The sequence below is a fragment of the Amblyomma maculatum genome, chromosome 1 (assembly GCF_055883805.1).
Source record: "Amblyomma maculatum isolate TAMU_Amacu chromosome 1, ASM5588380v1, whole genome shotgun sequence".
In the NCBI taxonomy this organism is placed as follows: domain Eukaryota; kingdom Metazoa; phylum Arthropoda; class Arachnida; order Ixodida; family Ixodidae; genus Amblyomma; species Amblyomma maculatum.
This window is the reverse complement of record NC_139344.1, coordinates 52922084-52949048: the sequence shown is the minus strand read 5'-3', so window position 1 is coordinate 52949048 and position 26965 is coordinate 52922084. Positions and strand designations below refer to the sequence as shown.

At 41.8% G+C, this 26965-nt stretch overlaps 1 protein-coding gene across 4 annotated transcripts in view; it reads right to left on the bottom strand.

The window, feature by feature from the left end:
- Positions 1-20015, bottom strand: part of LOC146202385 (serine/threonine-protein phosphatase 1 regulatory subunit 10-like) — a 90579-nt gene extending 70564 nt beyond the window's left edge. Inside the window, exons 1-4 of one of the 4 annotated variants that reach the window (XM_084588135.1) lie at positions 19918-20015; positions 19582-19799; positions 18951-19020; positions 2877-2921 (exon numbers count right to left, since the gene is read on the bottom strand). In XM_084588135.1, the coding sequence (XP_084444261.1) occupies positions 2877-2921; positions 18951-18953 (48 nt within the window). In that variant the 5' untranslated portion in view covers positions 18954-19020; positions 19582-19799; positions 19918-20015. Of the gene's footprint in view, positions 1-2876; positions 2922-18950; positions 19021-19581; positions 19800-19846 lie in introns of all 4 variants that reach the window. The other 3 variants (XM_084588137.1, XM_084588136.1, XM_084588138.1) reach the window with 3 other exon arrangements.
- Between the last annotated feature and the right edge of the window lie 6950 nt (positions 20016-26965).

Here is a 26965-nt window from a genome sequence, read left to right as displayed (position 1 = left end):
ATTGAACAAAATTTTCCGATTTCCTAACTGGCCCATTGCACACTATTTTAGCCAAATGTATAGCCAAATGTAAATAGTCAACAATGTTAGCGTTTGCTGCCCTTTTGCAACCTGTTACTCTGAGCTAAATGAGGCAGAGCTGCACACAATGCCACAAACGCGGCTATCATAAGCACTAAACATCCCACCCTGAATTTTTGTGTGCGAATTAGTGACTATGAATATGATAAATTGTACTTAACATGAACAGCTGGTCCTGTATTTGTCTACAAAATAAATATAAATGAATTATCCATTCTTGCTTGCTTGCGGTATTGTACTGCTACGAGTCAAGTCAAAAAAGATGAGGCAGACGAAGCGTGTGTGCATCTGGCACGTGCCCGGGGCCCGAATCCTCCGAAGCAGTCGTTGCTTCGACGTCCGGTGCACCCTGTGGATTTGTCTTGTGTGGTGTGTGTGCATCAGTGCTTTACGTGCTGTAGATGGTTCCTGCCACATAACATCTTGGTGGAGGTGAGGACTTTACCATCTTCAGTGTCCTGGCCCATTGCACTACGGAGCTTCGCAGTGGCCGCTACACCGGAAGGGCCCCTGCGACTCAACCCGGCACTTGCAAAGCCCCACTGCCATGGTCTTGGCTCAGCCCCGTGACTCTTGACATCTTTTCTGGTGCCTCAGGCGATAACGTGGACAAATGGATCTCCATTAATGAACGTGTCAGCCCCTATAGCAGGTAGGACCCCACCGTAATGCTAGCAAACGTCACTTCCTATTAGTCCGGCACGGCAAGGCAATGGTACGACACCAACGAAGACAAATTAAAGAGTTGGGACATCTTCAAAGAAAGTCTTTGCGCTCTCCTCGCACCACCAGATGCTTCGAAGGCTTGTGGCCAAAAAACACCTTCGCTAGAGTGTGCAGTCCTCCGCTGAAAGCTACGACACCTACATTCAAGACATGCTAGCCTAATGCCACCAGGTTGACACCGCCATGTCGAAATCAGAAAAGATGAGACACATCTTGAAAGCGATTGCGGACGACGCCTTCCATTTGCTTCTCTGCAAGGGCCGTGATACCATGGATGCCCTCATCAAGGGGCATCCAGTCTCTTTGAGCAAGTAAAGAGCCGGCACATATTTCAAGTTTCAACGACTTCCCCACACGGCCACAACATATTCGTTTGTTGCACAACAGCTAAACACTAGCACACCTCCCGCTTCTACCCTTAATGTCACTAACACTGTCACCCCGATTGTTCGCGACGAACTGGAGGCCTGCACACCTGCGCCACCCCGACCCATCGTCCCCAACCACCGCTTGCCCAATGTCTCTTATTTCAGGCCGTTGTGCGTCAAGAACTAGCAAACGTGGCCCTCTCGTCTGCTGTCTGCTCCATCGAAATAAAATGAACATATCAGAAAGTGCGAGTGTCCAATGGCAAACAACTCCACCCACTAAGATGTGGCATTTGCTTTCAACTAGACAAGACCCATGTCTGCTGAAAGCAAAAAATTAGAAATATTAAGTTGAAAAATTAGCATTATAGGAAAAACACTATGGGTAAATGTATAATGCAACCAACTAAATTGAGATTACCTATTTTCATCTCCCAAACCCTCACATAAGTGGGAAAATCAGGCTAGGCCAAGGTAACTAATGGTTGGAGAAATGAAGGCTTATATGACCAGGATAATGAAAAAGTAATGTTAGATTCCAGTCAAACACAACAAAAGGTTGAGTGGAATAACTGAAGCAGGAATACCCAGCCAGCAACAGTGAACACCACAAAGGTCAAGCAGAAAAGGACATTTCTGTCACAAAGACTGCGGAATAACACCTTTTCTGACTTCATATCACCAGTTTCATCTCAAAAAGTCCCCTCAAATACATCACTATTTTCTTAAAACCCCCAAAGCCAGGAAAGAAAAAATTACCTCAAGAAAAAAAGGCTTTGAAACTGCAAAACATCCAAAGTGAGGTAGAAATTAATTTAAAAATTGCTATTCAGTGATTTTATGTTCACCAACACTGAATCCAATGTCACAAATGATATATGCAGGACTCGGTGAAATTCTCTGTCAGTATTAGTCAAATTTGAAAGCTTTGCGTTGAGCCTATAATTCAGATGTAACTTGCAAAGAGTGCACCTGGCGACTGCTCGCAACCAATTTGGACGAAACGTCTTATATGTTCGGTGCTAATGGAGGCAACTTAAAAATTTCTGTGTTGCGCAAAAGATTTATGATACACCTACTGCTTGTGCACATTTTTCTAGTTTTAGTAAATAGCTTTTCGCAGGCCCTTTGAAGATATTGCTGGCTAGCAAGACGAGGAGTCATTTTGTGGCCAATTTCACTACTAAAGCTTGCATTACTAAAGTTCGGTCACCTGCTGCAATGTGCTGGCAGTTTGATTCTAAGGTTTGATAGGCATGTGGGCCATTGCTATAAATTGTTAGCATAATATGGCATTGCATACATTACATTTCTGGAAAGAAAAAAATGTCCAAGCGATCAGACCTGACATATTGAGGCACATCATGCATTTTTGGATTCACATGCAGCTCAATGAAGCTTCCGTAATAGCAGCACTATGCTGTAGCACCAAGTTCCCAATTAATTTTGACCCCCTGTGCATTTCTAATCTTCATCAGGATCACAGCATGTACATGTGTCTCAACTCAACATTCACTTACTTTTGTGGAATACACAAGTTTAGAGAATACTTCTTATCAGCATTTGAGAGCTTACAATTACAACCCCCCCCCCCCCCCCCTCAAAAAAAAAAATCGTTTATGACATGACTACACAAAGAAAGCATTCGTTAGGTAGAAAAATGGCTGAAATTGCACAAAACAAACGCGCAGAACTCCTCACATGATTGCAGCCAAGAAAGCGCACCAGAAAACAGTGTTCGCTGTCCTGCAAAAAAAAATAAAAAATGTGCTTGAAATTTCAAATGGGCGAAATCTCGTTCTGACGGTCCACACATTCAAAAATAGCTTGAAAAATTAACCCACTGCAGTAGCTATAGTACCTAGCTGCTCGGCCGAAAGTTATAGGATCATGTCCCGACTACAGCCGCTGCATCCCAGTGACGACGCTATGCAATAATGCTGCATACTATGGAATGCAAATGCGCATCTAAGAGCCCCACAGATGGTCAAAATTAATCTAGACTTCCCGCTCGAGCAGTTTTCATGGTGCATGTGCATGTGGATTTTTAAATGCATGAAGGCCACAGAGACTTTTTGTGAAACTTTTTGGATCACTTTGTGTACACTGGTACCAACTTCACGAACTACCCGCTGTATCGAAAGAGACTAGAAGTGCAGCAGATAAAACTTCCAGGAATGGCCTGAATGAGTAAAATAGCTGCAATAAGTTTTTACCACCTGAATGAGTAAAATAGCTGCAATAAGTTTTTACCACTAGTGACTCCTTTGAAAAAAGGAAAAAAAAGTGGCAAACATGTTTCTAATTTGCTGGAACTTACGAATCAATGTTTACTCAATTTTACCACCCAAATTTACAGATCCGGCAAACTGCCAACGTCAAATGACCAAACTGGTCATCTTACCGGTGCAAAATATTAAAAATAAATGAGTAAGGATCACAACATATTCATAGTTATACTGAGGGATTTATTTTAAAGTGGTGAAGTTTTACTATAAAAATTTACCTCATCTTAAAAATCATTCTATACTGAAGTTAAAATTTGCATTACATTCCTAAGTGCCACCCCACACCTTTCCAGTAAGGTGTTGCCATGCTAACTGCTAGACTGCTACATATGCCTAACCCAACACTATGCAACTGATCGCATCAGATGTACACTCCTATCCAGATAAAAAAATTGCAAAATTCAGATTGGAAAAATCTACAAATTAGGGCTGTCTCATTTCCATTAAAACCTCACATGCTGGTTTACTGCCGATTCCCATCATCAGCACCTTGCCCTCTCTACGTCATTCTGGGGCTGTAGCTAACCGATTTCATGTCCCCATTAGGCCTGTGGCAAATGAAAAGGCAAATCACATACAAGTCCCCGAAAAAATTTTCATTTTCCCCTGGCCTAATTTTTCCACCTAATAATTGGGTATTTGGTTATTTAATTCATTTTATACATTGGTAAATATACTCTTCACAGATTAAGAATGAATTTAGAAACGAACGAAAAGTACAGTGCACTACTCCGGTTGTGAGAACTGTCAGAGAAGCTCCAAGAACAGAATTTGTGCTCAATGAAACATGTCATTGACTGCAACTGCAACGCATGTAAGCGGGAAAAAAAAGAAGGAAGAGCCAAGTTTTCAGGTCTTACAGGCCCCATAGCATGCCCTTTAACAATACAGGTTGGTAGTATATGAAGAACATCAATGTGGCATTTTTTCTAGGATGATGTAATTGTCCAAACTCAACACGCAAACTTTTATGAGCCACAGGACTCTGTTCAGACTCGGTCCTGCTTTGCTCACTCTGTACTACATGTCACAGAATATGCTGCAAGCTTCAAGGGGTCCCAAAGCATTGCTCTAACCAAACCTTTAAAGGAGATCTGAAAAACAGAATTCCACAAATGCAAGTTACGATTCTGAACTAAAAATTAGAAACAAAACTAGCAGAGGGTACGGCTGACAATTTTTTAATGGGATAAAAAGGTTGCAGTTTCTGTCCCCATGCTGTACGAGAGCTTGGCCAAGCATGTCAATACTGAATGATGGCATTTTAAATAAAAGTGCATGTTGCGTTAATGCAGTACCTCCAAGAAATATGAAGTATAGAAAAAATATTTTGGCTAATAACCTAATTCATGAAACAGAAATGCGCACTTATGTTCTTTGTGAAATGCCCAACCAAACAACCAAGTGCTATCCCATAAACCACAACAAATAGCACATTGTTGGCATAGAAATAAAATTCACAAAACATCCAATAAATGAAATGACTCACTACTTCCCGCCTTTGTTAAGTGGCGTTTTCCTGAAATAGGCTGCTGAAATCATTTTCCAATTTATAAGATACCGTTTTCCAAATATGCCAAATTTTACGCTATCACATTTCCTTGCCGACCTTGCCAAAACGTTGGAAACAAAGCTTTTGATTAACCTAAGACTATCACACCAATCGACACAAGACATTTCTACCTTAAATACAGTTACTTTTGATTACAGTGAAAGATCGTTAATTCGAACCTCAATAATTCGTATTTTCGGATCATTCGAACTATACTACTTGGTCCGGCCAAGCTCCATAGAGATCTCTGTATAAAAAAGCCCATTAATTCAAACGCGAGTCGGTTCCGCTACGGATAATTCGAACTATGCACCGCCGTGTCTGGGCGGCTTGGCGCACCATCACGCGGAAAAAAAAAAAAAAGAGAAAAAGAAAAAGAAAACACTTCCGCGATCGGAAGGCATAGTTAAAGGCTGCGCACGTCCAAAACGGGGACAGATGATGGACCAGGTAAAACCATGGAAAAGTGGAAAAACTTGAATGGGCCATGACCGGCGCGGCGGGCGGCGGCGTTGGAGGGAGGGGACGGCGGCCGCGGCAAGGTCAGTGCATGGTCACGACGGCGGCAGCTGTCTGCTCTCTCTTCTGCACAACGCAGCTCGGAACTAAATACTCGTTAATTCCAACCCTGTTAATTTGGAAATAGGGATAAGAAGTAACTTTTTTTTTGCGATAGCCATCTGTCTTTCCAACCATCAGTTGTCAACGGAAGTATGCGAGTCAGCCGCGATCATGACGCCGCTTTTAGCACCGTTCGCTTCAAAAGCCGCTTGCTGCTATCGCGCGTTCCGATTATTGGAGTGGCGGTAGACGCGCCTGCCCCAGTCACTCATAGCATGATAAAACTGATTGTTATAGACCGTTTTCACGGCGAGGAAGAAAATAGCCTCGAACCGGAATATGCTGCGCGGCTCCTCCTGTCTGGTATGTGGGGACGCGGGGATAACAGCGGGGCGGCAGGGCATTTTACGGAGAAAGGGCACACGTTGCAGTCTTTCGCACAAAGAGTGTCTTGAATAGCCGCAAAGTATCTAAGCCGATTAGCTGATGTGAGCGATGTGCTTTCTTTCGCCCCTTTCTTTCCTTCATTTCCCTGATCGTTTCATTTCCGCCGGCTGCAGTTTAGCTGCTAAGAGCTGCCGCGGTTAACGCAATCTTTTGATTAACAGAAGATAAAAGATTAACAGCGGTGGTATGCGCCTGTGTTGCTCTACACTGTTCCACTTGCAACCCACTCAATTGGGCGAAGACGAGCAGCTTCTAAATTTCAAGCCCCAACCGAAAATGTTTCGCTTTGGCAGCCTTTCGTGCGAGTTCCGAACACTGTGTTTGTAGAGTAGGGACCGGAAAAACTGAATACCCGTGCAACAACGGCAGACTTTGGGCAACAAGCGGATGATATTCCTTGAAGCAAATATTTACGAGATACCGCCAGGTAAAGAAGAACTATTTCGATTCAGTCACCCGAGGTTAATTCAAGTATGAAAGAACCTGTCCCACAATTGAAGACAACGATATACTAATAAATTGGTTGTCAACTTATTTAGTGAAACAGCGCTCAAATATATATATATATATATATATATATATATATATATATATATATATATATATATATATTTTAAACACGCATCTCGTAAGATTTTGCTGCCGATAATAAATGGGAATATGACCATAGGAATAGCAGCAATTGCTTGCAGTAAGCAAACTTTGCGACGAAAAATGGACTATATAATTGTTGACAGAAGCAACTTTCGATGAGGTCATTATGGAACATAATTTAAGGTCCCTATTCCATAGGTATCATTTGTCCATTTTATCTTGTATTTGGATGTCAGCATGATGGCAGCGTCAGACAAATGCAACTAACGTCCAGTCACAGAAGTTGCAGGATAGCAGCTTCCGCTGTTGACAAGTCATCGCCACTCCCCGCACATACCGGCAAACACGTGGTCGAGTCATGTAGGCAATGCTGAAATCCGATTGCCTGGTAGTGGACGCTTGAACGCCCTGCCTGATTGTCTCCCAAAAAAAGTAGCCAGGGTAGAGTAAATGAATCCGAAATGGATAATCGATACTTAAGAATAGAACCCCAGCGGAGGTGCGGTAACTTCCGCAGTAGCCGCTCAAGCAGTAGAGTATATGAATGATCGGTTGACCCAACAAATGTAGCGCGATTAGCATTGCTCCTAAACGTGGCATGAAACGGCTACATTCGCTTTCTTTCTTTCCTCAAATTGTTACGGTAAGCCGTCTCTAGAAATCATTTAAGAATAAAAAGTAGATCGAAAGCTGCCATCACTGCCAGTGGTGCGCCGCCGCACCTCTGTGCCACATAAAAGTTACACACCAATTGTAATCAGGCCTGTAGCCTTCAGCCGACCTGATCAGGAGCACAATTTTTTGTCATTTCTGACCGAATGGCTTCGCTGCTACTGAAAACTTTTTTTTCTTTCGGCTAGGTACTTTCAGAAAGCAAAAATTTGCACGCCAAAGCTCCAAAATGCCGATTTCCGCTACTTGTCTCTTGTTCCGCGGATGGGGCCCCACATACCAGCATGGCGGTTGTTCACAACTCGGCCGCTAGATGGCGCCACATACCCAAAATGGCAGCGCCCACGATAAAACGGTCTATAGGAAGGGAAAGGCGCGGTAACTGTCTCTTGTTTTCTGTGGACACCTCAACCACGCCGCAAGGGAAGGGAGGAAGGTTGAGTGAAAGTGGAAAGAGAAAAAGCGGAGCCGTAGTGGAGGGCTACGGAGTAATTTCGACCGCCTGGGGATCTTTAACGTGCGCTGACATCGCACAGCACACGGACGCCTCTTCGTTTCGCCTCCATCGAAACGCAGCCGCTGAGGTCCGGTTCGAACCCGGGTACTCCAGCAGCACAGTAGTCGGGTGCCTTACCACTGCACCACCCACTGCACCACCCCGGCGGGGCCATAGCATGATAAAGCAAACATACTGAAAAGGAGGCTTACAAACCAGACAAGCGCTGGCACTTTTCCAAGTTCGCTTCCCCCCACCCTGCTGGGAGCTAAAGTCAAATGATAAACAGGCTGTTATCCCTGCGCAGCATCTTGGCCCACTGCCAAGAAATGTGTTGTGGACTGGGACAGCACCAAACAGAAGGACTCGTTTTTTTTGTTTGTTTTTTTTTTTTCAGATTCGTTGGCACAAATCGGGGCTGGGTGGGTTCATTATGCGAGCGGGTTCCTTACCCGACTAAATACGGTACATTTACAGTAATACAAATGGTTCTTGTCAGTTTTTTCGAGGCCATTCGATAATTAGAAAATCCGATAATTCGAACTTTTTCCCGGTCCCGTGAAGTTCGAATTAACGAGCTTTTACTATATCTATCCAGGTGTCTTCATTTTGTCAAGACTTGTACTGCACGTATGTACAGGCAATGTGTGCTCGAAATAATTACTGTGATCTGCCAGGCCACTGCAATCCAGCAGTCTTGGTGCAAGCACTTACTTCATATAGTTTCTGGCAGACCCTGTTCGTACAGACATAGGCTTTGAGGCTCTAAAATGCAATAATTGGCAAGCTGCAACTGCTGGCACTTCCAAGAAACCATCAGGAAACGAGATATTTTAGTCACATTCTGCATTTGGATATAATGATAGCATTATCAGTACATACATTTTTTGTCCTACTCTGAATCAGATGAATATATGGGTTCCGTTGTACAGAGACAGGGTACTCCTTATACGCCAAATGAATTCCACACAGACACACATGTATTATACATGTCTGATATCGCATGCCACAAAATTAATACACACCAAATTGCATTGTTACTATGACGAAAGGTAAAAAGGAAAACAATGCAGATATGTAAAAGTTACAAGGCTAGTTAGTAATAATGCAAAAGAAAGGAATATCGATCCTTGCTAAAATAGGCACAAACAGTGCAGTTGCAAACAGCAGGTTCAGGAAGTAAATCCTGTTAGTCAACTGTTTTCCTTTGAGACAGACACTGATCCTCCTATATCGTACCAGGTGTCCCTAATATGTGTACACTTCTAGGCAAATTTCAGAATGGACAAAACTAAGGAATCTTCAGCACTGCAAAAGCAACTTAATATATGTGGTACTGGTTAAAGCTACTTCTGCACTAAGGTGTTCTAATGTTTCATAGCCGGGGAGGGGAGGTGGTGAAGGGTAGCTGTTCGTGGCCCTACGGGGCTGGCATTTTAGGTCAACGCAGCTTGCGGCGGGGGCTAGCCTTCCACCAAATTTTTATCTGTTGTAGGCCGTCATTGCACCCGCCACCGCTTAGGTGGTGGACGACGGCTGTCGTTGCGGCGTGCGTCTTTCTCTCCCTCTTCCTTTCCTTTCTTCTCTATTTTATCTTCTGTCTGCACGAGGCAGTGGAGGTGGCTCAGCTACAGAGCCAGTAGCAGGCCCGTGCATTTTCTTTTCCTTCTTCCTACAGCCACAACAATGTTTCATAGCCTAAGTAGCTGGTAATAATGCATGAAATTTCAAGCAAGCTTAAAAACTTGCATTTCACACTTCATAATGTAAGCATTTAGCGCAACTTTAAATATGTATGCCAATCTGCACATTCATTAAGTTCCTCCTAAAACCCAACAGTGACCCTACAGCTTCTCGGAGGCACCATATGAGTGGTTTATTTGCGGCAAGAAATCTGCTCAATTTATCTGCAAAGTCAGTCCTGGAATCTTGGTCTCTTATGTGCTATGCACTCTTTTTTAAGTTAGCCAGAAAGTGAACCAATATCATATAGGGCAATTCTGTCAATACTTGGCTTCATTCTGGCTATAGATGTGATGTTTGTTATCGTATCACAAACATGGACATATGCCCATGAACAATAATTCCTTAACTGCTTTTCAAAGTTTTCGTCAGTTTACTTTTTTCTTTAAAAAAAAAAAAAAAAGCCCCACCACAGTTTTCGCAACTAGTGATACCATCACCATAACATCCTAAAATTTTCACCATGAATCCAGAGGCCATGAGAGTGAGTTGTTCAGAAAAAAAAACTCAACAAGAAACTGTGATCCTTGCCCTTTAACCAAGGTTAATCCCTGTGTGCACGCAGGAATACAATTCTTAAAAACTTTACAGGGATCACATCTCATGTGCCATTCTTGTGGAAACATTTGGCTGTCACTTTGGCTGTGGTCCACCTATGCAACGAATGTTCAGTTAAGCAATTGGAAGTCTCCCTGGCACACAAAGGGAACTTCTTGACAGCAGTAAAGGTACTTCTCAGACCAATATACAGTGAAAAATATTCAAATTATTCTTTACCATTGCCACTTAGCAGTGCTTTGCTATACCCTCTGAAGTTCCTTAAATTTAGAAAAACAGACCTAACTACTATTACAAAATGCCAAGAGAATGTAATACGGCATTTTAACTATGTTAATGAATACCAACTTAAGCCATTAGTTCTAATCGCCCGCTGTTCCGCTTGATTTGCTGTTTGCAAGGTGGCACTGGCACTAGCGCTTCCTATTACCTTTTTTTGCTTTAGACTAAACCACTTACGCATTCAAATTTAGGCTTGCATGTGAAAGTGCCCACATGCATTTGGTGTTGTACCAGCTTAAGCATGGCTGGATACTGATGGACAATGACATCCAGAACACAACACAAGATACCACAACTTAGTTTAACACATGGTAGGCTGCGCCAATGGCCGGTCTAATGCAGTGGCCGACATGTTAACGTCTTCACACTGCCACAAAGTATTTTACTTACTAAGTGCTTTCACACTCCGCACCAGTCAGTCGCAGTTCTGTGTGACAGTGTCGCACAATCAACACCAGGCTTCAGCTCCCACAAGCTTCTATGCTGTCGCATAATGTTTGTATCACACTCAGTCCTATTTAAAGTGCGTATCCATTCCAGGCTACACAACCACATTACTTGGAGAGCCGTAATATTTTAAACACTGCTTGTTATACCAGTCTCCCGCTACAGTTCAAAAAAGACAGATCCATATCTGCAGCCTCGCCTTTAATACAACATTATGAAATTTTATCCCCCGCTCTGTCAACATATTGTAGACTTTTTATACAACCCCTAATTTAGCATCTCCATGCGAGTACCATTGCATATTTCTAGTGCTATCATAAAATCAAGGTCCATAAATATGTCAAACTGCTGTCTGTTTGGCTGCCTCTATACACCGTCTATTTTTAACTCACTGTTCACAGCATAAGCATTATTATAAGGATGTGCATGGTCCCTCTGCGGCACTGGTCTGTGCTCCCTACATGCTCACTGTCCCTAGTCAGTTGCTGATGATTTGCAGCTATACAGCTATACATTTTCCAAACATATAAACATGGGGAAAAAGGAAGAAAAAAAAACTGAAAGCTTCCATTTACAGAGACATATCCAAATTATGAATGTGTGCGGTTGCTTTCTCGTTGTATACCTGCATTGCTTAGTGAGACATACTGACAAAACTCGTCGGCTGTTACGCCGCATTCTGTCAATGGATTTCCTTACTTCTAGAAACCCTATGGTTGCACTTTCGCTATTCCACACATCTCAGCTTCAAGCTTTGCCACTTGCGACCACCCAATACTTCTTGAGTTGTGAAAGCGGCGGACTGCAGATATTCATACACTGTGCTGCTAACAACTTTGTAATAGCAGTACAAATTTTGTGGTTCAAAAATTACAGTCAGCTTAAGTCTTATACTTCTTGCATATTGTTCTGACAAAGCTGGCTAAGCTTTCCAATACCATATTCAGTTATGTTTTTAAACACTGCAATCATTTTGAAATTGAATCTCATGATAACTACCACAATAAGTGCATACTATGCAGACAAACTCAGTTGTAACTTCCCTCTGTGCCGCACCAAAGTGTGCGGCATCCAGTGTTTGTCTTACAGTGATAAGTAATGCCTGAATACAAACCACGTTTCTTCTTATGACCCAATTTTCATACAGAATGGAAAAGAGAAAATACATTCCCTTTCAATTTTAGAATGTGTGACAACAGTCGCCAATTCTAGAAAAGCATCCAAAGGTATTTCCACCAACATAGGTATAGCCACTAAATATATTGGCCCGATATCAACATTGTAGTTGTGATTCAAAACGTCTGTGAAATGTTTCGAGAAGTGAATACTCACTCTTCAGATCAATAAATCACAGAGCCAAATTAATTTCACTGTGCGTTTTGAGAATTTTTTCAATTTTACTCTTTCCTTCAATAAGCCACAAGGAAGACAAATTTAGTTCATCAATTTCAATTTTCACCTTCCTCGGTCTGAACATATACGCACAAGTTCACTTCGTACTACAGCCAGGTTCATTGTGCACGTCTGCTTCTTCAAAGCACACACTATCAATCCCCTTCCTATGCTCTCCTCCGTTGCAGTCATGTGCTGCTGTCCCACACCTTTGCTGCGCAAGAGCCGCTATCAGTTTGCGATGAAACCATAGTGATTAAGGCATTAATGTCAACTGGTGGACATAACGTCCTCGTATTCAATGCTCGACAGAGTTATAAAGGAGGTAGAGAAGAAGCTACTGAAAAAGTAGAGCCTCGCATACCTGTAAAGTTGGCGGGAAATAGCACTCAACATAAAAACCATCAGATATGTCTTGTTACATTTATCATTTATTGGTGTACATTACTTGACCTCTCCACACTGGGAAGATGCAAACCACCCGCTGTCTGAGCGCATTTTGGCTCTTTACATTAAGGTAGCAGCGCAGAAGGCAGACATCCGATTGGGCAGGCAATGCACTCCATGCAACTGAGTGGGCCAGCAATGCACGCATTGCAACTGGTATTCAAACTTCTGGAACTGCAGTCAATGGTTGGTAACCGGCCGCCAGCAGTAGTTATGCTTTCAAAGCTGCCCCCTCTTTTGTGCTTTTTATATCTATGCTTTGCACAGCCAGCACAATGCATGCGCCAAATGAACTTGCCGCCTTTCAGGGTGCACTCGACCTGCCACTTCAATGCCACGGTTAGCAATGCTCTTTCTATGGAGACTTTCAGTGGTATCACGGAACTAGGAGATAAGTCACCCAGTTGGCAGCAAGCGCGCCTTATTCGAGAGCGGGGAGATTTTACAACGCCTCCTCGCTCGTAATAACCTAGTGGTGAGGCTGCGGTTGTTCATTTTATCTGAGACGTGCTGCCATAGCCTTAATAAATATTTTGACTGTAGTTCCACACTTATTCATAGTAATCAAGCATTCACTATAACTGCAGTAGTCTCGACAATATTCCTAACAGTAAACAAACAAAATTTTGCCTCCACATTAAAGGTTCTCAATATGGATAGGAAGAACTAAAAAACCCAAGCTGGCTGCAGCTATGACACCAGAAGTCTTCAAAGAGAAGTGGAAAAATGTCATACCAATGTGAACCGACTGCCTGCTGGGCACTCACACTACCAAGGAGACCGAGACCTTGTGTTAATTTCATTTGATCCTTTTCCTCGACTTCACTTTTTATAGTAACGACAATTCCCAGGTTTTTCCAGGCGCACAAAATCTCCCCGACAATTGAACATTATTTTGCAGGCAGCTATGCAGATTGGTGGAATGGAGTAGGTGTAACATTAAAAGATAGGAAGCGTGCTGAGTGGGTCAGAGAAATAACTCGTTACTGACATTCTAGTGGAAATCAAAAAGAAGAAATGGGCATGGGCAGGACATTTATTGCGAAGAGAGGATAACCGATGGTCTTTAAGAGCAACCTATTGGATTTTGAGGGAATGAAAGCATAGCAGGGGGCGAAACAAAATTAGGTGGATGGATGAGGTTAAGAAGTTTGCAGGGGTCAAGTGGATGCAGCTAGCATAGGACTTGGTTAATTGAAGGAAAATGGGAGAGGCCTTCGTCTGGCAGTGGGCATAGTTCGAATGATGATGATGATGCAGACTGGGCATGCTATCTGTGATCACCCAGTGTGGAACACCGCAATGCAGCAGTGATCATAATGCAAAACATTTAAATTTATTCTTTAACTGCTTAAATTATGCAGACAAATCTGAATGTAGGACAATTTTTGATAGCAGGTGTGAGACAGCAAATGTCGACAGCTGCTGCTCCAGTTTGCGATTCATTTGTTCACCCTTAATATAAACCCCCAAAACAGTTCTCTTTAGCGCCATTTCTTGCCCAAAAATGCAAAACCATTAGAAACACTAGTATAAAATGTGAATGCCTACAAATATTATCTAAGATGCAATGCGATATGCTGCTTCTTTCTCTAGCAGGTGACTGCTGGAGCATCACTCAAAAAAACTTCACACATTTAAAGATTGAGGGCAGAAAATTGCTCATGAAATTTGCACTCTAGTGGCAAGACCATCAAAAAGCAAACTCCCTATACAAAACATACATTGCCCTGTCTAGACAAACCATGGCATATAAACTTCTGCTGCATGTATGGAAAGTGTTGCTCCAAGTCACACCGACAATGTTGCCCCTACATGAACAAAATGCTGCCTGTATTAACTCGCACTTATTCTACAAGTGCAACAATTATTGTCTTCACATGCCAATTTCCTCAATTCATTCTCCACTGGCCTTGCCAATTCAGGACCAGTTAAAGACTGTCTGAAGCAAACCGTTTTGTTCTAATGAGACAGTCCTCTAGTAGTATGTAAAGACTAAGCACTAAAAATGAGGCAACATTCTTACAAGGGTGAGTATAACAAATAGGCTAAGAAAATTTAACAAATCTACTAAACCACTTAGCACCATTGCCGAGGCAGCTTGGCACCTCACTGCTGCCTGTAACAAATATAGCAAGTGGGCTCACATTCCAAGCATGTACTGTGGCAATGTGAACGCTAATGACACGAATTTAGTGTACTGCAAATATGCTTGAAAAAAAAAAATTCAGCCTGTATTTGTTTTTTGTCACCCATGGGAGGTGGCATTGCTAATACAACTGTAACTGCTTTTTATCTGGAATCGTCACAGATTATGCAAACTACTATTTTCTTCTCATTGAGCTGGGAAAGGGGCCCACCTAAGTGCAAATATTCAAAGTACAACACGCTGCTCGCAGGTGAAAATCAGATGATGAAAACTTTTTATCGAATATACGGGGGGGATTTATGGGACGGTTGGTCACATCTTTAGTCTAGGATTCCGTTGGCTAAAGCTGCCGCCCTCCCTCTTTACATGAGGTCTCGCTGGTCCTCGAGGTCTGAGCTGAACAGGGCTGCCTCCCATCCTTCCCAAGTTGGTTGCTTTATAGCATCCAAGGCACCATTGGCCTGGCAGGCCCATACCATATGGTACAAATCTGCTTTTTGCCCACAAAATTTGCATTCGGCTGAAAAGGATTCTGGATCAATAGTGTGAAGCTTTAATCTTACTCTGAACTACTAATTAACTTTGTAGCATATTAAAAAATTCTATACTCTGTAATAGAAAACTTCCTTTTAAATTTTTGCCAGTTGAGTCCGGGGTACTCCAAGGATCAGTATTGGGACCTTTACTTTTTCTGATTTTTATTAATGACATTGTTGATATTTGTGGCTCAAAGCTACGGTTATATGCTGATGACTGTATTGTGTTCTGTTATTAATTCACATGAAGATTATGTTAAGTTGAACACTGACCTTAATCGGCTTCTGAAGTGGTGTGATACCTGGAAGATGCGCGCTTTAACTGTGACAAAGAAGCGTCCACTGACTTTTGACTACTCAGCTCACGGTAACCAACCTGTCCGAGCTTCTGAATACAAGTACCTAGGTCTTCAAATAACTCACGATTTGCATTGGGACCATCATATCACACACATTGTTAATAAATCCATGACAAAATTATATTACTTGAAGCAATGTTTCCGTAACTCGTCGAAGGATGTTAAGCTGCTAGCATATAAATCTCTCGTGTTACCTCTTCTTGAATATGGCAATATAATTCATTTAGTTAATATTAATAAAGTGGAAAGAGTACAAAAGAAAGCAGTCAGGTTTATCTTCAATCAATATGGCAAAACGTCACTTACTGAACTCAGGGATAGAGCAGGTTTGACTGCATTATCAAACAGAAATAAGATAGCACGCTTGCGTTTCTTGTTTAAAGTTGTAAAAGGCAAATTAAGTAGCAACACTCATGAATTTGTCACACTTTCTTCTGGTTATACTACGAGATGCAGAAATCCTTTCACTTTGCTTCCTTTTGAAACGAAAAATAATGTCTAAGTATTCATTCTTCCCTCGTACAGTTGTGGAGTGGGCCTCAATGATGCACGGTTTAAGATTGAAGACATCATGCAATTTCAGGCGTTCATTGAACATAGTGTGTGAAATTTAGTCTGTCATTTACAGTCACATTTTTGTTTTTTAATTCCATTCATATGTCTACGGTTTCATGTATTTTTTTCCTTTTGGACATTATTTTATTATTGTTTTTGCTATTTTGATGTTCACTGTTGTCATTCCCACTCTGCCACGGCTCCTACCTTGGGGCTAGCAGTATTGCAAATAAAAAATATATAATAATAATGGATTGTTAAAAGACAAGGTTTGTAATTGGCATAAATTCCATTTTTCTTATTTTATCTAATCTCTTGGCATGGCCCAGAAACTTCAGCCTTGACAAGCGCAAGCGCTGCAATATGTCAGTGTAGGTTAATAACAGTTGTGGGGAGTCCCAGACTTCAGGGAGAGAGGAGGAAAATTAGAGAAACTATGTCCCAGTGCCAGAGAAGGAGGAGTGAAAATCCGTGAAACTATGTCTCAGTGCCAAAACAAGAGACTTCCAAGCCATACTTTAGCCTACATCGTTCCCATTATGTGATCTATAACCCGTTCATGCTCAACAGGCCCGTCTTCAGGCAAACTCTCCAAATCTTCTTGGTTTGCCACATCACACGAGTTGCCGAGCTGTGTTACTTGCCACCATGTGCTAAGCAAGCACTTTAAATTAAACACTTTTTTAACAAGCACAAAAAAAATTAGTGTCATAACATATAAAGTGCAATATCTGCTATTCAAGTCGAAGTAGAATCTTTTCACTTGCCTTTCAATGAGCTGCTAAACCGAAACACATTGCCTACTGTAAGACCACTGATTAGGAGTTGGCTTTTTCTTTTCACATTAGAAGCAAAAGCTTCAAGCCAAATCCGAGAAGCCTACTACAATAAATTTGGTAACCTCAAAAGCCCATGCGGAAGCTATCCTTAATTTAAGCCTGCTCCTATCATTTTTGATGACGGCAAAACGCAGCGACTGTGTACTGTGCTATGTCAGCGCAGGTTAAAAAAAAAAACCACGTGGCTGAAATTGTTCAGAGCCATCTGCTACACGATACCTAACAGCCTGTGTCACTTGGGGATTTTCCAATAATCCAGCTGTGTAATATATTCAGTATGCCACTCTGAGAGCATGCACTGTATACAAGAAACTGTAGCTCATCCATAACCAAATTAAAGTAGTAATATACAGCACAGCCAAGGTGCAATGAACAGGAATGTTTTATTCAAAGCCCCAATTGCAGCTGACAATAATAAAATGACAGCTATATGATCAGTTCTGTTCTCACTAGTGAGAGACACAGGTGCAGATGACCAAGAGTGCGACCAAATCTGCGGTCATGTTTTCATCAACACTACACCATACCGATACTAGTATGCAACATGCCTCTAAAGCTGCGTGGCTATACCTTGGAGGAAAAATTGTATGATACAGGTGAACTATCCAAAAGGATTAATACTACAAGCAATACCAAGTATGAGAACTCATTCTGAACTAGCCTCAAGTTCTGGTAATGCTGTGTAAAAGCACATACTTCACAACCATGGCCAATGCCACATGCTGCCTCAATTTCCCTTGCTGCACAGCATTTAATGGCTAAAAGAAAATTAACACTCAACATCTGACAAGCTTGCAACTTTGCTGTAACCCAATTACAAAATGTGACGCAAGTTTTCTCCAGCACACTAATATAAGTATGAGCTAGGCAAAATCCCACAAGTGAACATTTAGAAAGCATAAAAACATTGATAAATGCAAACATAGGTTTCGAAAGTAAAGCACTGCCCCAAATGCACACTAGCACCTGGATTTTATTTATGGCAAGAGGTTGAACGTTCTGAAGCTGGACATGACCCACCAGACGAGACATCAGGGGGGAAAGGGGGGAGGTCTTTAAACCAGCCGGAGTTTGTAAAACATGCACTGACATGGCACAACACAAAGTGAGGTTGCCATAGACAGGATTCAGTTCTGCAACCTTTGGCTCAGTAGAACTACTGAAACCCCATTGCGTATGCATTTATAATTTTTGGAGGTTATCGTGTATTTCCTTTGTGCAGTTGCTACAACCGTTATGAAAAAAGTGGAGAAAATATAGGATAACGAGTGTGCAAATAGCTCATACGAGAAATAGCAATAAACGACTGTGCAAGCACATCATTGATAATGATCATGAGCTTATTTCAGGCTCAAAATAACGTGTGGCTGCCTCTGGGCAGCCTATCGTTTTGACATAGACAAAGCATTTGACAGTTTTGGAACATGCTGTACCGCGATGTGCTTGAGCACTCAAATCAATGCCCACATTCATCGATAGCAAATGGAATAAAAATGTAGTAAAGCAGTACGAAAGTATGCACTCCCGACTAGCTCATCTACACTAGGCACGCCTTCGGGTGGGTCGCGAATCGAGCATTACGCGCACCAATTAATATCGCCGTCAGTTCTTAAGATGTGGCCAATAAGCCGCCTGAACCATACACTGGGACACAACTGCAGGTATCAATTTTCAGCTTTAAACGATGATGCGGGAGATGCGAATAGTAGGAACGGGCTACTAAACGCCGACATCTACGACTGTTGCATCCAAGACTGCGGAACAAGTCCACACAAGAGGGGCGCGCAGACGCTAAAACTGCGGCAGGAACCTGTGCAAGGACAGATGCCGCGGCAAGAACAGAAGCGTAGTGACTCACCATCGCAGATTTGGCTCAGGAAACGCGATTACTCCTCTATCACCTGGTGTTCTGCAACATAGTCCGCATACTGGAAGAAACAGCCGGAGCGACAAGTTAACATGCATTCTAGAGCGCGACATTAACGCATTTTGAACAACTTTTATTGATCATGCCGATATGCGTCGGCTGGCGTACTCTTCTCACTCACAGCGTAGGCACCTCTCGCCCACCTGAAAACCTAAAAACATTACGGCCAATATTACACCGCCACGCAATTACGCGCGATCGCGCCATCTTAGGCTTAAGTGACGCTGGCTTCCGGCATAGGAGGGAGGCCGGGAGGCACCTCAACGGCAGCCATTTTTGGATTCGCAAACAGCACTAATGACGTTGGCTCATTAACGCCACCTAATGACCTAAATAGCCACCTATTTTGCATTGTTATGGATAGGTGATTGACTTGCCGCTTACCGCTACCCCCAGCGACCACAGCTTCATGCTTTGCGCTACCACATGGATTTCACGAGTAGATCCATGCAGCTTCCTATAACTGGTTTCTCTTTTCGCGCATTTTTCTCTAATTCGATATTCGACTACGGACAGATACGAAGCGTTTTTTCGTTCAGAAAAGAAGTAAAACAATGCGTACCTTTTATATTTATGGTATATTTATGAACAAGCGATCTGTTTAATGCTGGCGTTGATTTTATAGAACCCGCGAACGGGAATAAGACCGTGTTTAGTTCAGAAGAGCCCGGGTATCCAAGTATTTCAAGAGGAACAATTTTTTTCTTGTCGTAGAAATTCCATAAGCTCTTCCGGGGTCACTTTTAGAAGTCCTCAAGCTCAGGCAACGGCGTAGTCACTCTGAAAAACAAAAAAAACACACGGGAACATAAGAAATGGAAATTTACCAGCAATTTCCAAGATGAAGGAGGAAACAGTAATATTTCTGCAAGGAATACAGTAAACGTCCGACACCTACCTCAACGCGCGTAAGAATGGAACATGGCACGTGACCACTGCTGACGTCACGCTGGCAGATCTCAAAATAAAGGTCGTGCTTCTTAAAGCCAAATGCGCGCAGAAGCCTATTGCCAGCGACATCAATAATTAAAAGTGTTTTACTTACACTGACCTCTATAAGCTGAACTACTGAATAAAAAATAAAAAAACACGAAACGAAACTATATTTATGACAAACATGATTCGTTTGTTATCTGCACTAGTACATACAACAGTTCTCAGGGGGCAAAAAAAAACACGAAACGAAACTGTACTTGTGCCAAGGCGGCGGCTGTTGACACGCACCGTGGCACAAGTGAAACGCTGCTGCCACGCACAAAATACGTCATCATAAGTCATCATAAACTAAGCAAAATGAAAATGTGCGCAACAGCAAGTGAAACATTTATAATACTAATTTATAACTTAAAATTGTGGCTTAAAAAAGGTATTGTTCATTTTCTTAATAATTTTAACTTATGTAGGTATCGGCGGCCATGTCGGCGGCGTTGGTGCGTTGGTCATGGTGTTGGTCGCGCACTTGTACTCATGGCCTATTTCCATGCCTATTTCAGTCAAAGTGTTTCGCGTACTCATATATCAAATCCTCCTTGCTAATCTCCTTGCTAATTTCTGGATTATCAAGTAGGATTTGAGGAATCCGCGCTTGGTTGCTACAATCAAGCGCGGAGTTTGGACGCGCTTGATTGTGACTTACAGTTGCAAACGAAGTTTTTCTCGTGTAGTGCAATTCCTAGCTTCGCTCTTCGGGTTCGGCTGTGCATTGTGCTCTTCACTCGACGCAAGGAAATTAGGCTCCCCGTGGGCTGCTTATCTTGTTGTTCTGCCGAAGGGATTCCGCCTTCAAATACGCAGTTGGTGCAGTGTTCTGTTCTAGCTCTAAGGCTGTACGTTATGGCACTGCATTTACCTCCAAATTCCTTTTTGCGGTCAGCTAAGCTGCGCGACCGCAATTAATAATTCAGTGTTCAATGCATCTAGCTGATAGAGACAGGAAATACAGGCTGTATGACCGGTTAATATCGCTTGTCAAAGGAACTGCAGGCAGCCACAGCTGGTGAATATTCGAGGTTGCTTTGGTTGCCTTTGGTACTTATATGAAACTATATATGTATGACCGCGAACTGGGTTTGCATTATGGCCCAGCAGTGTGGCTGATCAATCTGTAAGTCAGAAAAAACGGTACATAATGCAAACTCCTGTTTTTGGAAGGTGCAGTTGTACTGAGTGTGCCCTGTATCTGAATTAACTCAGCAGTTTTCGTGGAGCCTCCCCGCCCATACTTCTATAGTTGCCATCTTTCAGAGATTTGTTAAGTCAGTGCAGTGGCATCGTCTTGTTATTATGTGAAAGTTGCGATATGGGCAGTATGGTATGTTTTTCATCGAGACACTGGCCCAGTCAAGAAAAAAAAAAAAATGATTTTCAATTGAGGTTTTCAGTTGCAAAATTTCTAAATATGCTTTTGGCACAGACTCGAAGCTCCAGTTTGAATAAATTGAACATTCCAATTAGGCAGTTTAGCTAAGGCTTCCAGTTTTAATGCTTATTTTGCTGGCACTGACCTGAAATGGCAGCTCCAAGCGGGCAACAGGCAAGCATGCATTCATATGACACATAGAACATGGGAACACTATATATACCCAAAGAGTTGACATGATCTTTTCTTTGTTGGGGCTTTATATGCTTCGCACATTGGACCCTCCTCTTGTATTCAGTGGCATATCTTCAGGGGTCAGAGTTACTTCGTTTGATCACAACTTATGTGGTTATAGAAATTATGCAAACTACACAGCAGTTTAAGTTGTAACATTTTTTTATTGAATGTTCAACAGGGCCTTCCAATTGAATGTTCCGAAGTAAGTGCCAATCAGAAGTAGAGAAACCATTTGAGCTACCTGATTACATTCACAAGTCCAGCTGGCATGTCTTAATCTATTTCATTCCTAATAGACACATGGTGTCTTTTTTCCTGGGGTAAATTGGCAGCATACTTGGCAAAGTTACTGTTCAAAAGCAATTAAATTATATTACCAATTACTTGCTAAGCCTTAAAAATATAATGCAATTGCTAAATACTGCTCCCAAAAAGTAACAACATTACAATTACTTCCACAGAGCAAATTCCTTCTCATTAATTACTGTCTGGATTTCATCCGTATATAAACTAAGTAAAGCTTGTGAACAAAACCTCTCCAAACACTAGAGTACATTCATCTTCCTGCCAAATTCTATCCAGTGAGACTATTCCCTCTCCTTTTCCTACAGAACAGGCTATTAAATATATAAGACAATGGCGACAAAAACAATCATGGTCAAACACGCCGTGAACATTTCCGCCTGTCTCTTCCCCCAAACCCCTTTTTTGCCCATGATGGCAAGTGTAACCAGGCACCACTGTGCCTATAGCCAGTATGCAACAGTGAGTGCTACTGCACACTTTCAACTAGTTTCGCCCTTCTACCATTTTGCACCATCTGTCACTTCGATGGACCCTCAACGCCTTACATGTATACCTTCTGCTTAGAGAATAGTTGTGATCCGGAGACACAGGGCAGGTCTGAAGCCTTGAACATGTAGTTCTACTCAATTCTGTCTTTTTTTGCTTATCCATCACTGTGGGACAGGCTTGCTGCATGTCATTACTGCTTTCTTGGCATCGTACCGGGAGTACATAGTATGAAGTATGGAAACAGCAGTGAGTCACTTTAGTAAAAGTAATTTTGAAATGAATGAATTACTTTCAGTGCTTAAAGTCTGGCTCTATCAGAGAGACTCTAGAAATTCGACCGCAATTGTTGAGGAGGAACTAAGAGGGTGAGAGAAAGGGCTGGCGGCCTTTGCACATGTTTCTATTTAAATGGGAGAAATTATATATATATATATATATATATATATATATATATATATATATATATATATATATTAAGGAGGTTTTTGTGATCATTTTATGACATGCACCTGAAAAAGTGATCCCTGCACTCTGCCAGCATGATCGATGATCTGTGATGTAAAGCAGCTTATAGTGAAACAGCAAAGTGTCAGCACTTGTAACATATGCAATATTTTTTCCTGAAACCGTTATCTTGTAGCACAGTTCACATCGAGAACTGAACTTCTGACTGTCTGGTTGCGAAGAAAATTTTATAAGAGTGAATAAGTTTAAATAGAAATTTTGCAAATAAATACCTTTGAATACACTTTATAGAAGCAGCAAGAGTGCTATGTTCTTTAAAGCACTTTATATAGAAAGTACAATCTTAATTGCATGTTAAATCTAAAATCAACTAAGTAAAAAATATATATACCATAATTTTTACACTTCAAGTGAACGCAATGAAAATTAGCAAAAAATATTGTAAGAGCTACCAGCTTGGTTTGACTGGCGACAAGTACATCATCTGAATAATATTGCGTGAGCATATTGACAATTTGCTCATCTAGTACCTAAAACACAGTGCGAACCGGCAAAACCGAAGAGATGGCATGTGAAAATACCTTAATTAGTTCCAGCCTCTGTGTAAAGGGAGTAACTTTTGTTTTCTTCATCACAGGTTTTAGAAAATTCTAATTCTTACTAAAATTAAGTAATAATTCTTACAAAAACTTGCTGCAAAATTTTCTAACAATCATAAGCATTCTCTGATTGCCACTGAAAGGAATAAAATTCGAGGACACTTTGGCGACTAAAGTGATGAAAGGCGAAAGCCTGAGTGCTGCATTCTGCTACGCGACTGTTGCGCATGTAGCGATGAGTGCTGCTACAAGTAAAGCGAGTGACTACTCTCACATTCTGCAAGTGCATTTATTCAGTGCATTCTGCTTGGCAGCGCAGCGACAAGATAGCGCTCCTTGTATCTTCGCAGTTGTTCTACATTTACTGTTGTGTGGTTGATTTTACCAGGTATGTGGCATTAATTAGTAATTATGAATGAATTAGGCATTAATGTGTAATTAGTAATGAAATAAATAATTAGTCATTTATTTGTAGTTAGTCATTAATTGATTAAATATTCATTAATTAGTAAACAGTCATTGATTGCCATATGGCCATATAAGCCACGCATTCGCGCATACTGTGGTGGTGCTCTGTGATTGGTCGAGACCTCCATGACATCCTGTCTCGACCGATCAGAGCTGCCGCAAAAGTGTGATACTTTGGCTGGCGACAACGATGAGGCAATAAAGGCCTTTGCCAAACGGATGCACCTGCTTCATATTCGTACAGTGCTGGACACCGGATATATTCAAGGGCGGGGGGTCTCAGACCTCTCGTAAAAACTGGTGAGGGTTCTCAGACACAATGACACCCCCCTGACTTTAAGTGATAATCTTTTCATGTATCTAAAATAATAATGTGGGCTATTGTGAATTGCACCTTTATTGTAATGCTAGTGTAGTGCATCTGGCAAGTATATTCCCACTGAAATCAGGGCTAGCAGCTGGTAATCGATATGCCTCCAAGAGCAAGTATATGATACCTTGCTTGTGACCATTGATGAGATAGGAACTTCAAAAAGGCTTGAAATTGAATCTAAGACAGCAGCAAAGGTAGGAAGAGAGCCTAGTGGATTAGTGAACCAGCAGGAGCTCAAAGGCAAGATATCCAACAGTTAGTTGTAAAGGAATGAATCCCAGGAAAAGATATATGTAACAAGGGGACCCAGATAGCCAGGTGGGCTGGTGAAGTAAATAGCTTGTAGGGATAAAGCAGTTTACAGTGGAGAGGGTTAGTTGGAGAGAAACTATAGAGGCCTTTGTCCTAGCTGTATAGTGAATGCGATTATGCTAATGATTAACTTGAAACTTGCATATGCCCTGGAGAGGCATATGCTGTGTTGAACATTTTCATGCCTAAAAGAAGCTGAGATATTTAATGTTTAAAACATCTGCATTGTACCGTCATATATTTAATACAAGCTGTTTTCATAGGCAGCTGAATTTGACACACATTTAAGATGGCGCACATATCAAGCACATTAATTTGAGTGTACTAAAATTGCCCAATTAGTAACAGGTTTAGGTCGGTTAACCCCCATGAAAATAGACACCTAGTAGACTTTGTTCAGACGTACCCATTTCAGCTGGAAAAGCACATTTCCAGCTGAATTTCTAGCTGAACGGCCATATTTTCCAGCTGGAAAAAAATATTCCTGATAGAGGCTTGACTGGAGGTGTAAATTTTCCAGCTGGACATGATTTCTGGTTCCATAATCCAGCAGGAAATAGATGTCATTCCAGCTGGAATTGCTTTTTCCCAGCCGGAAATCACAGTTTTCCAGTTGGATAATTTCGGTACACGGTTCCATAATCCAGCAGGAAATGAGTGTTTTTTTCGTCTGGGACGAGCTTTAACATCCTAGAGCGACTCAGGCTATGCGACATGCTGTAGTGGAGGGCTTCATAAATTTTTACCACTTGTGCACTGACATCGCATGCACATGGGCACCTCCAAGCAGTCTCCACAGCCGTGAATCGATCCCATATTCTTCAATAGAGCAGTCGAGCACCCAATCACTGAGCCATCAGGTTGGAGCGCTGTTTTACTTATACTTACCATGTGGATTGTACTATATATAGACATACGCACATCAAATGAAAAAAAAAAAACTGAAGTTATCTATAGGCGGCAAAATGAAACTGCAGTTTCACCTCACTAGCTGTACCATGCATGTTCTGCAGCATACAGTTTTACTGATTCTGACAGAATGTATATGATAATATCGATAGTATTAAATTGGTAAGTCATGGATGCATTTAGAAACACTGAGCTTTGTTCACCACTTGATGCAGCATATAACTACAGTAGAACCCCGCTGTAATAAACTCGGACATAGTAAAGTGAAACTGAAGTCCCAGTTCATCTTCCAAGACAGCTGTACTTTTTCCCCCCTTTAAGTAAAGATAATTTTGGTAAAAATCGGTTATAGTAAAGTGGGCCTGGCCGCGGCGACGACTCCCAAGATATGACATCGCCGCCCGCGTACTACCTAAAATCACGAGGAAAAGAATTATTATTATTATTTTTTATTTATTTTTTTTTGTATTTCAATACAAAAATAACACCGAGTGTCCTTTTAAGTGGCTTTACCACCAGACTTAGCAGTATTCAGAAGAAGCCTACTTTACAAAGGCCTTGGAGCCGTGAGGGAAAGCACGCAGCGCGTAGGATAAAAAAGGAAATAGCTGTCTACAAACATGAAAAGGAAGCGGCGCGGTCCGTTCAGAGAGTAAAAGTGTACCAAGAAATAGTTAAGGGGAAGAAACGGGCGAACATTCCCAGCACTGTGCAGCAGAAAGCATGAGGCAGCGGTGGCAAGAAGTGAAGGTGCAGCATGTGTAGTTTTGCAGCACTTGACTGCCACTCGCATTTATCATTTATTGCCTTTTAAAAGACAGAAATAGCAAAATCTGACGCCATGTTCATGCAAGGCTTTGATTTTCACTTGAAATCAAACTTGGTTGTATTCGTAGCCACAACCTCATTCTTTAGAGGTACTTCCACTAGATGCAAAAAATTTTTGTAACTGAAAAAACTTGCATGAAGACATGATAAGGGAGGGATGGAAGCTATTTCAGAGTGTTTTTTTTTTTTTTTTTATTAAGCAACAAGACATGTTCATTAAGTGCCCATTCAGCTACTAGACAGCATCTTCAGGACCATGTCATCACCAACAACTGATATCGCAAAGACCCTGATGCTATAGTGGCTGGCACAGCAGTCAGCTCAACCGCCAGAATGTGTTAATGTGAAGATATGAAGCAATTTGAGAACAAATTCTGTGTTCCATATGACAAGAAATGAAGCTCATTAATGTAGCAGATTGAACATGTTTGTGTTGCATGAAGGGATGACAGCACACAAAAATGGACAGGGGCACATATAGCAACAAACGACAAGATGAGCACTCATTTGTCTGGTCATTCTTTTATGAAAAGGAATCATGAATTGTGTCTTCATCATTTCTGAGCTGTTCATTCCTGTCTGCCAAGGTTTCAATAATCTT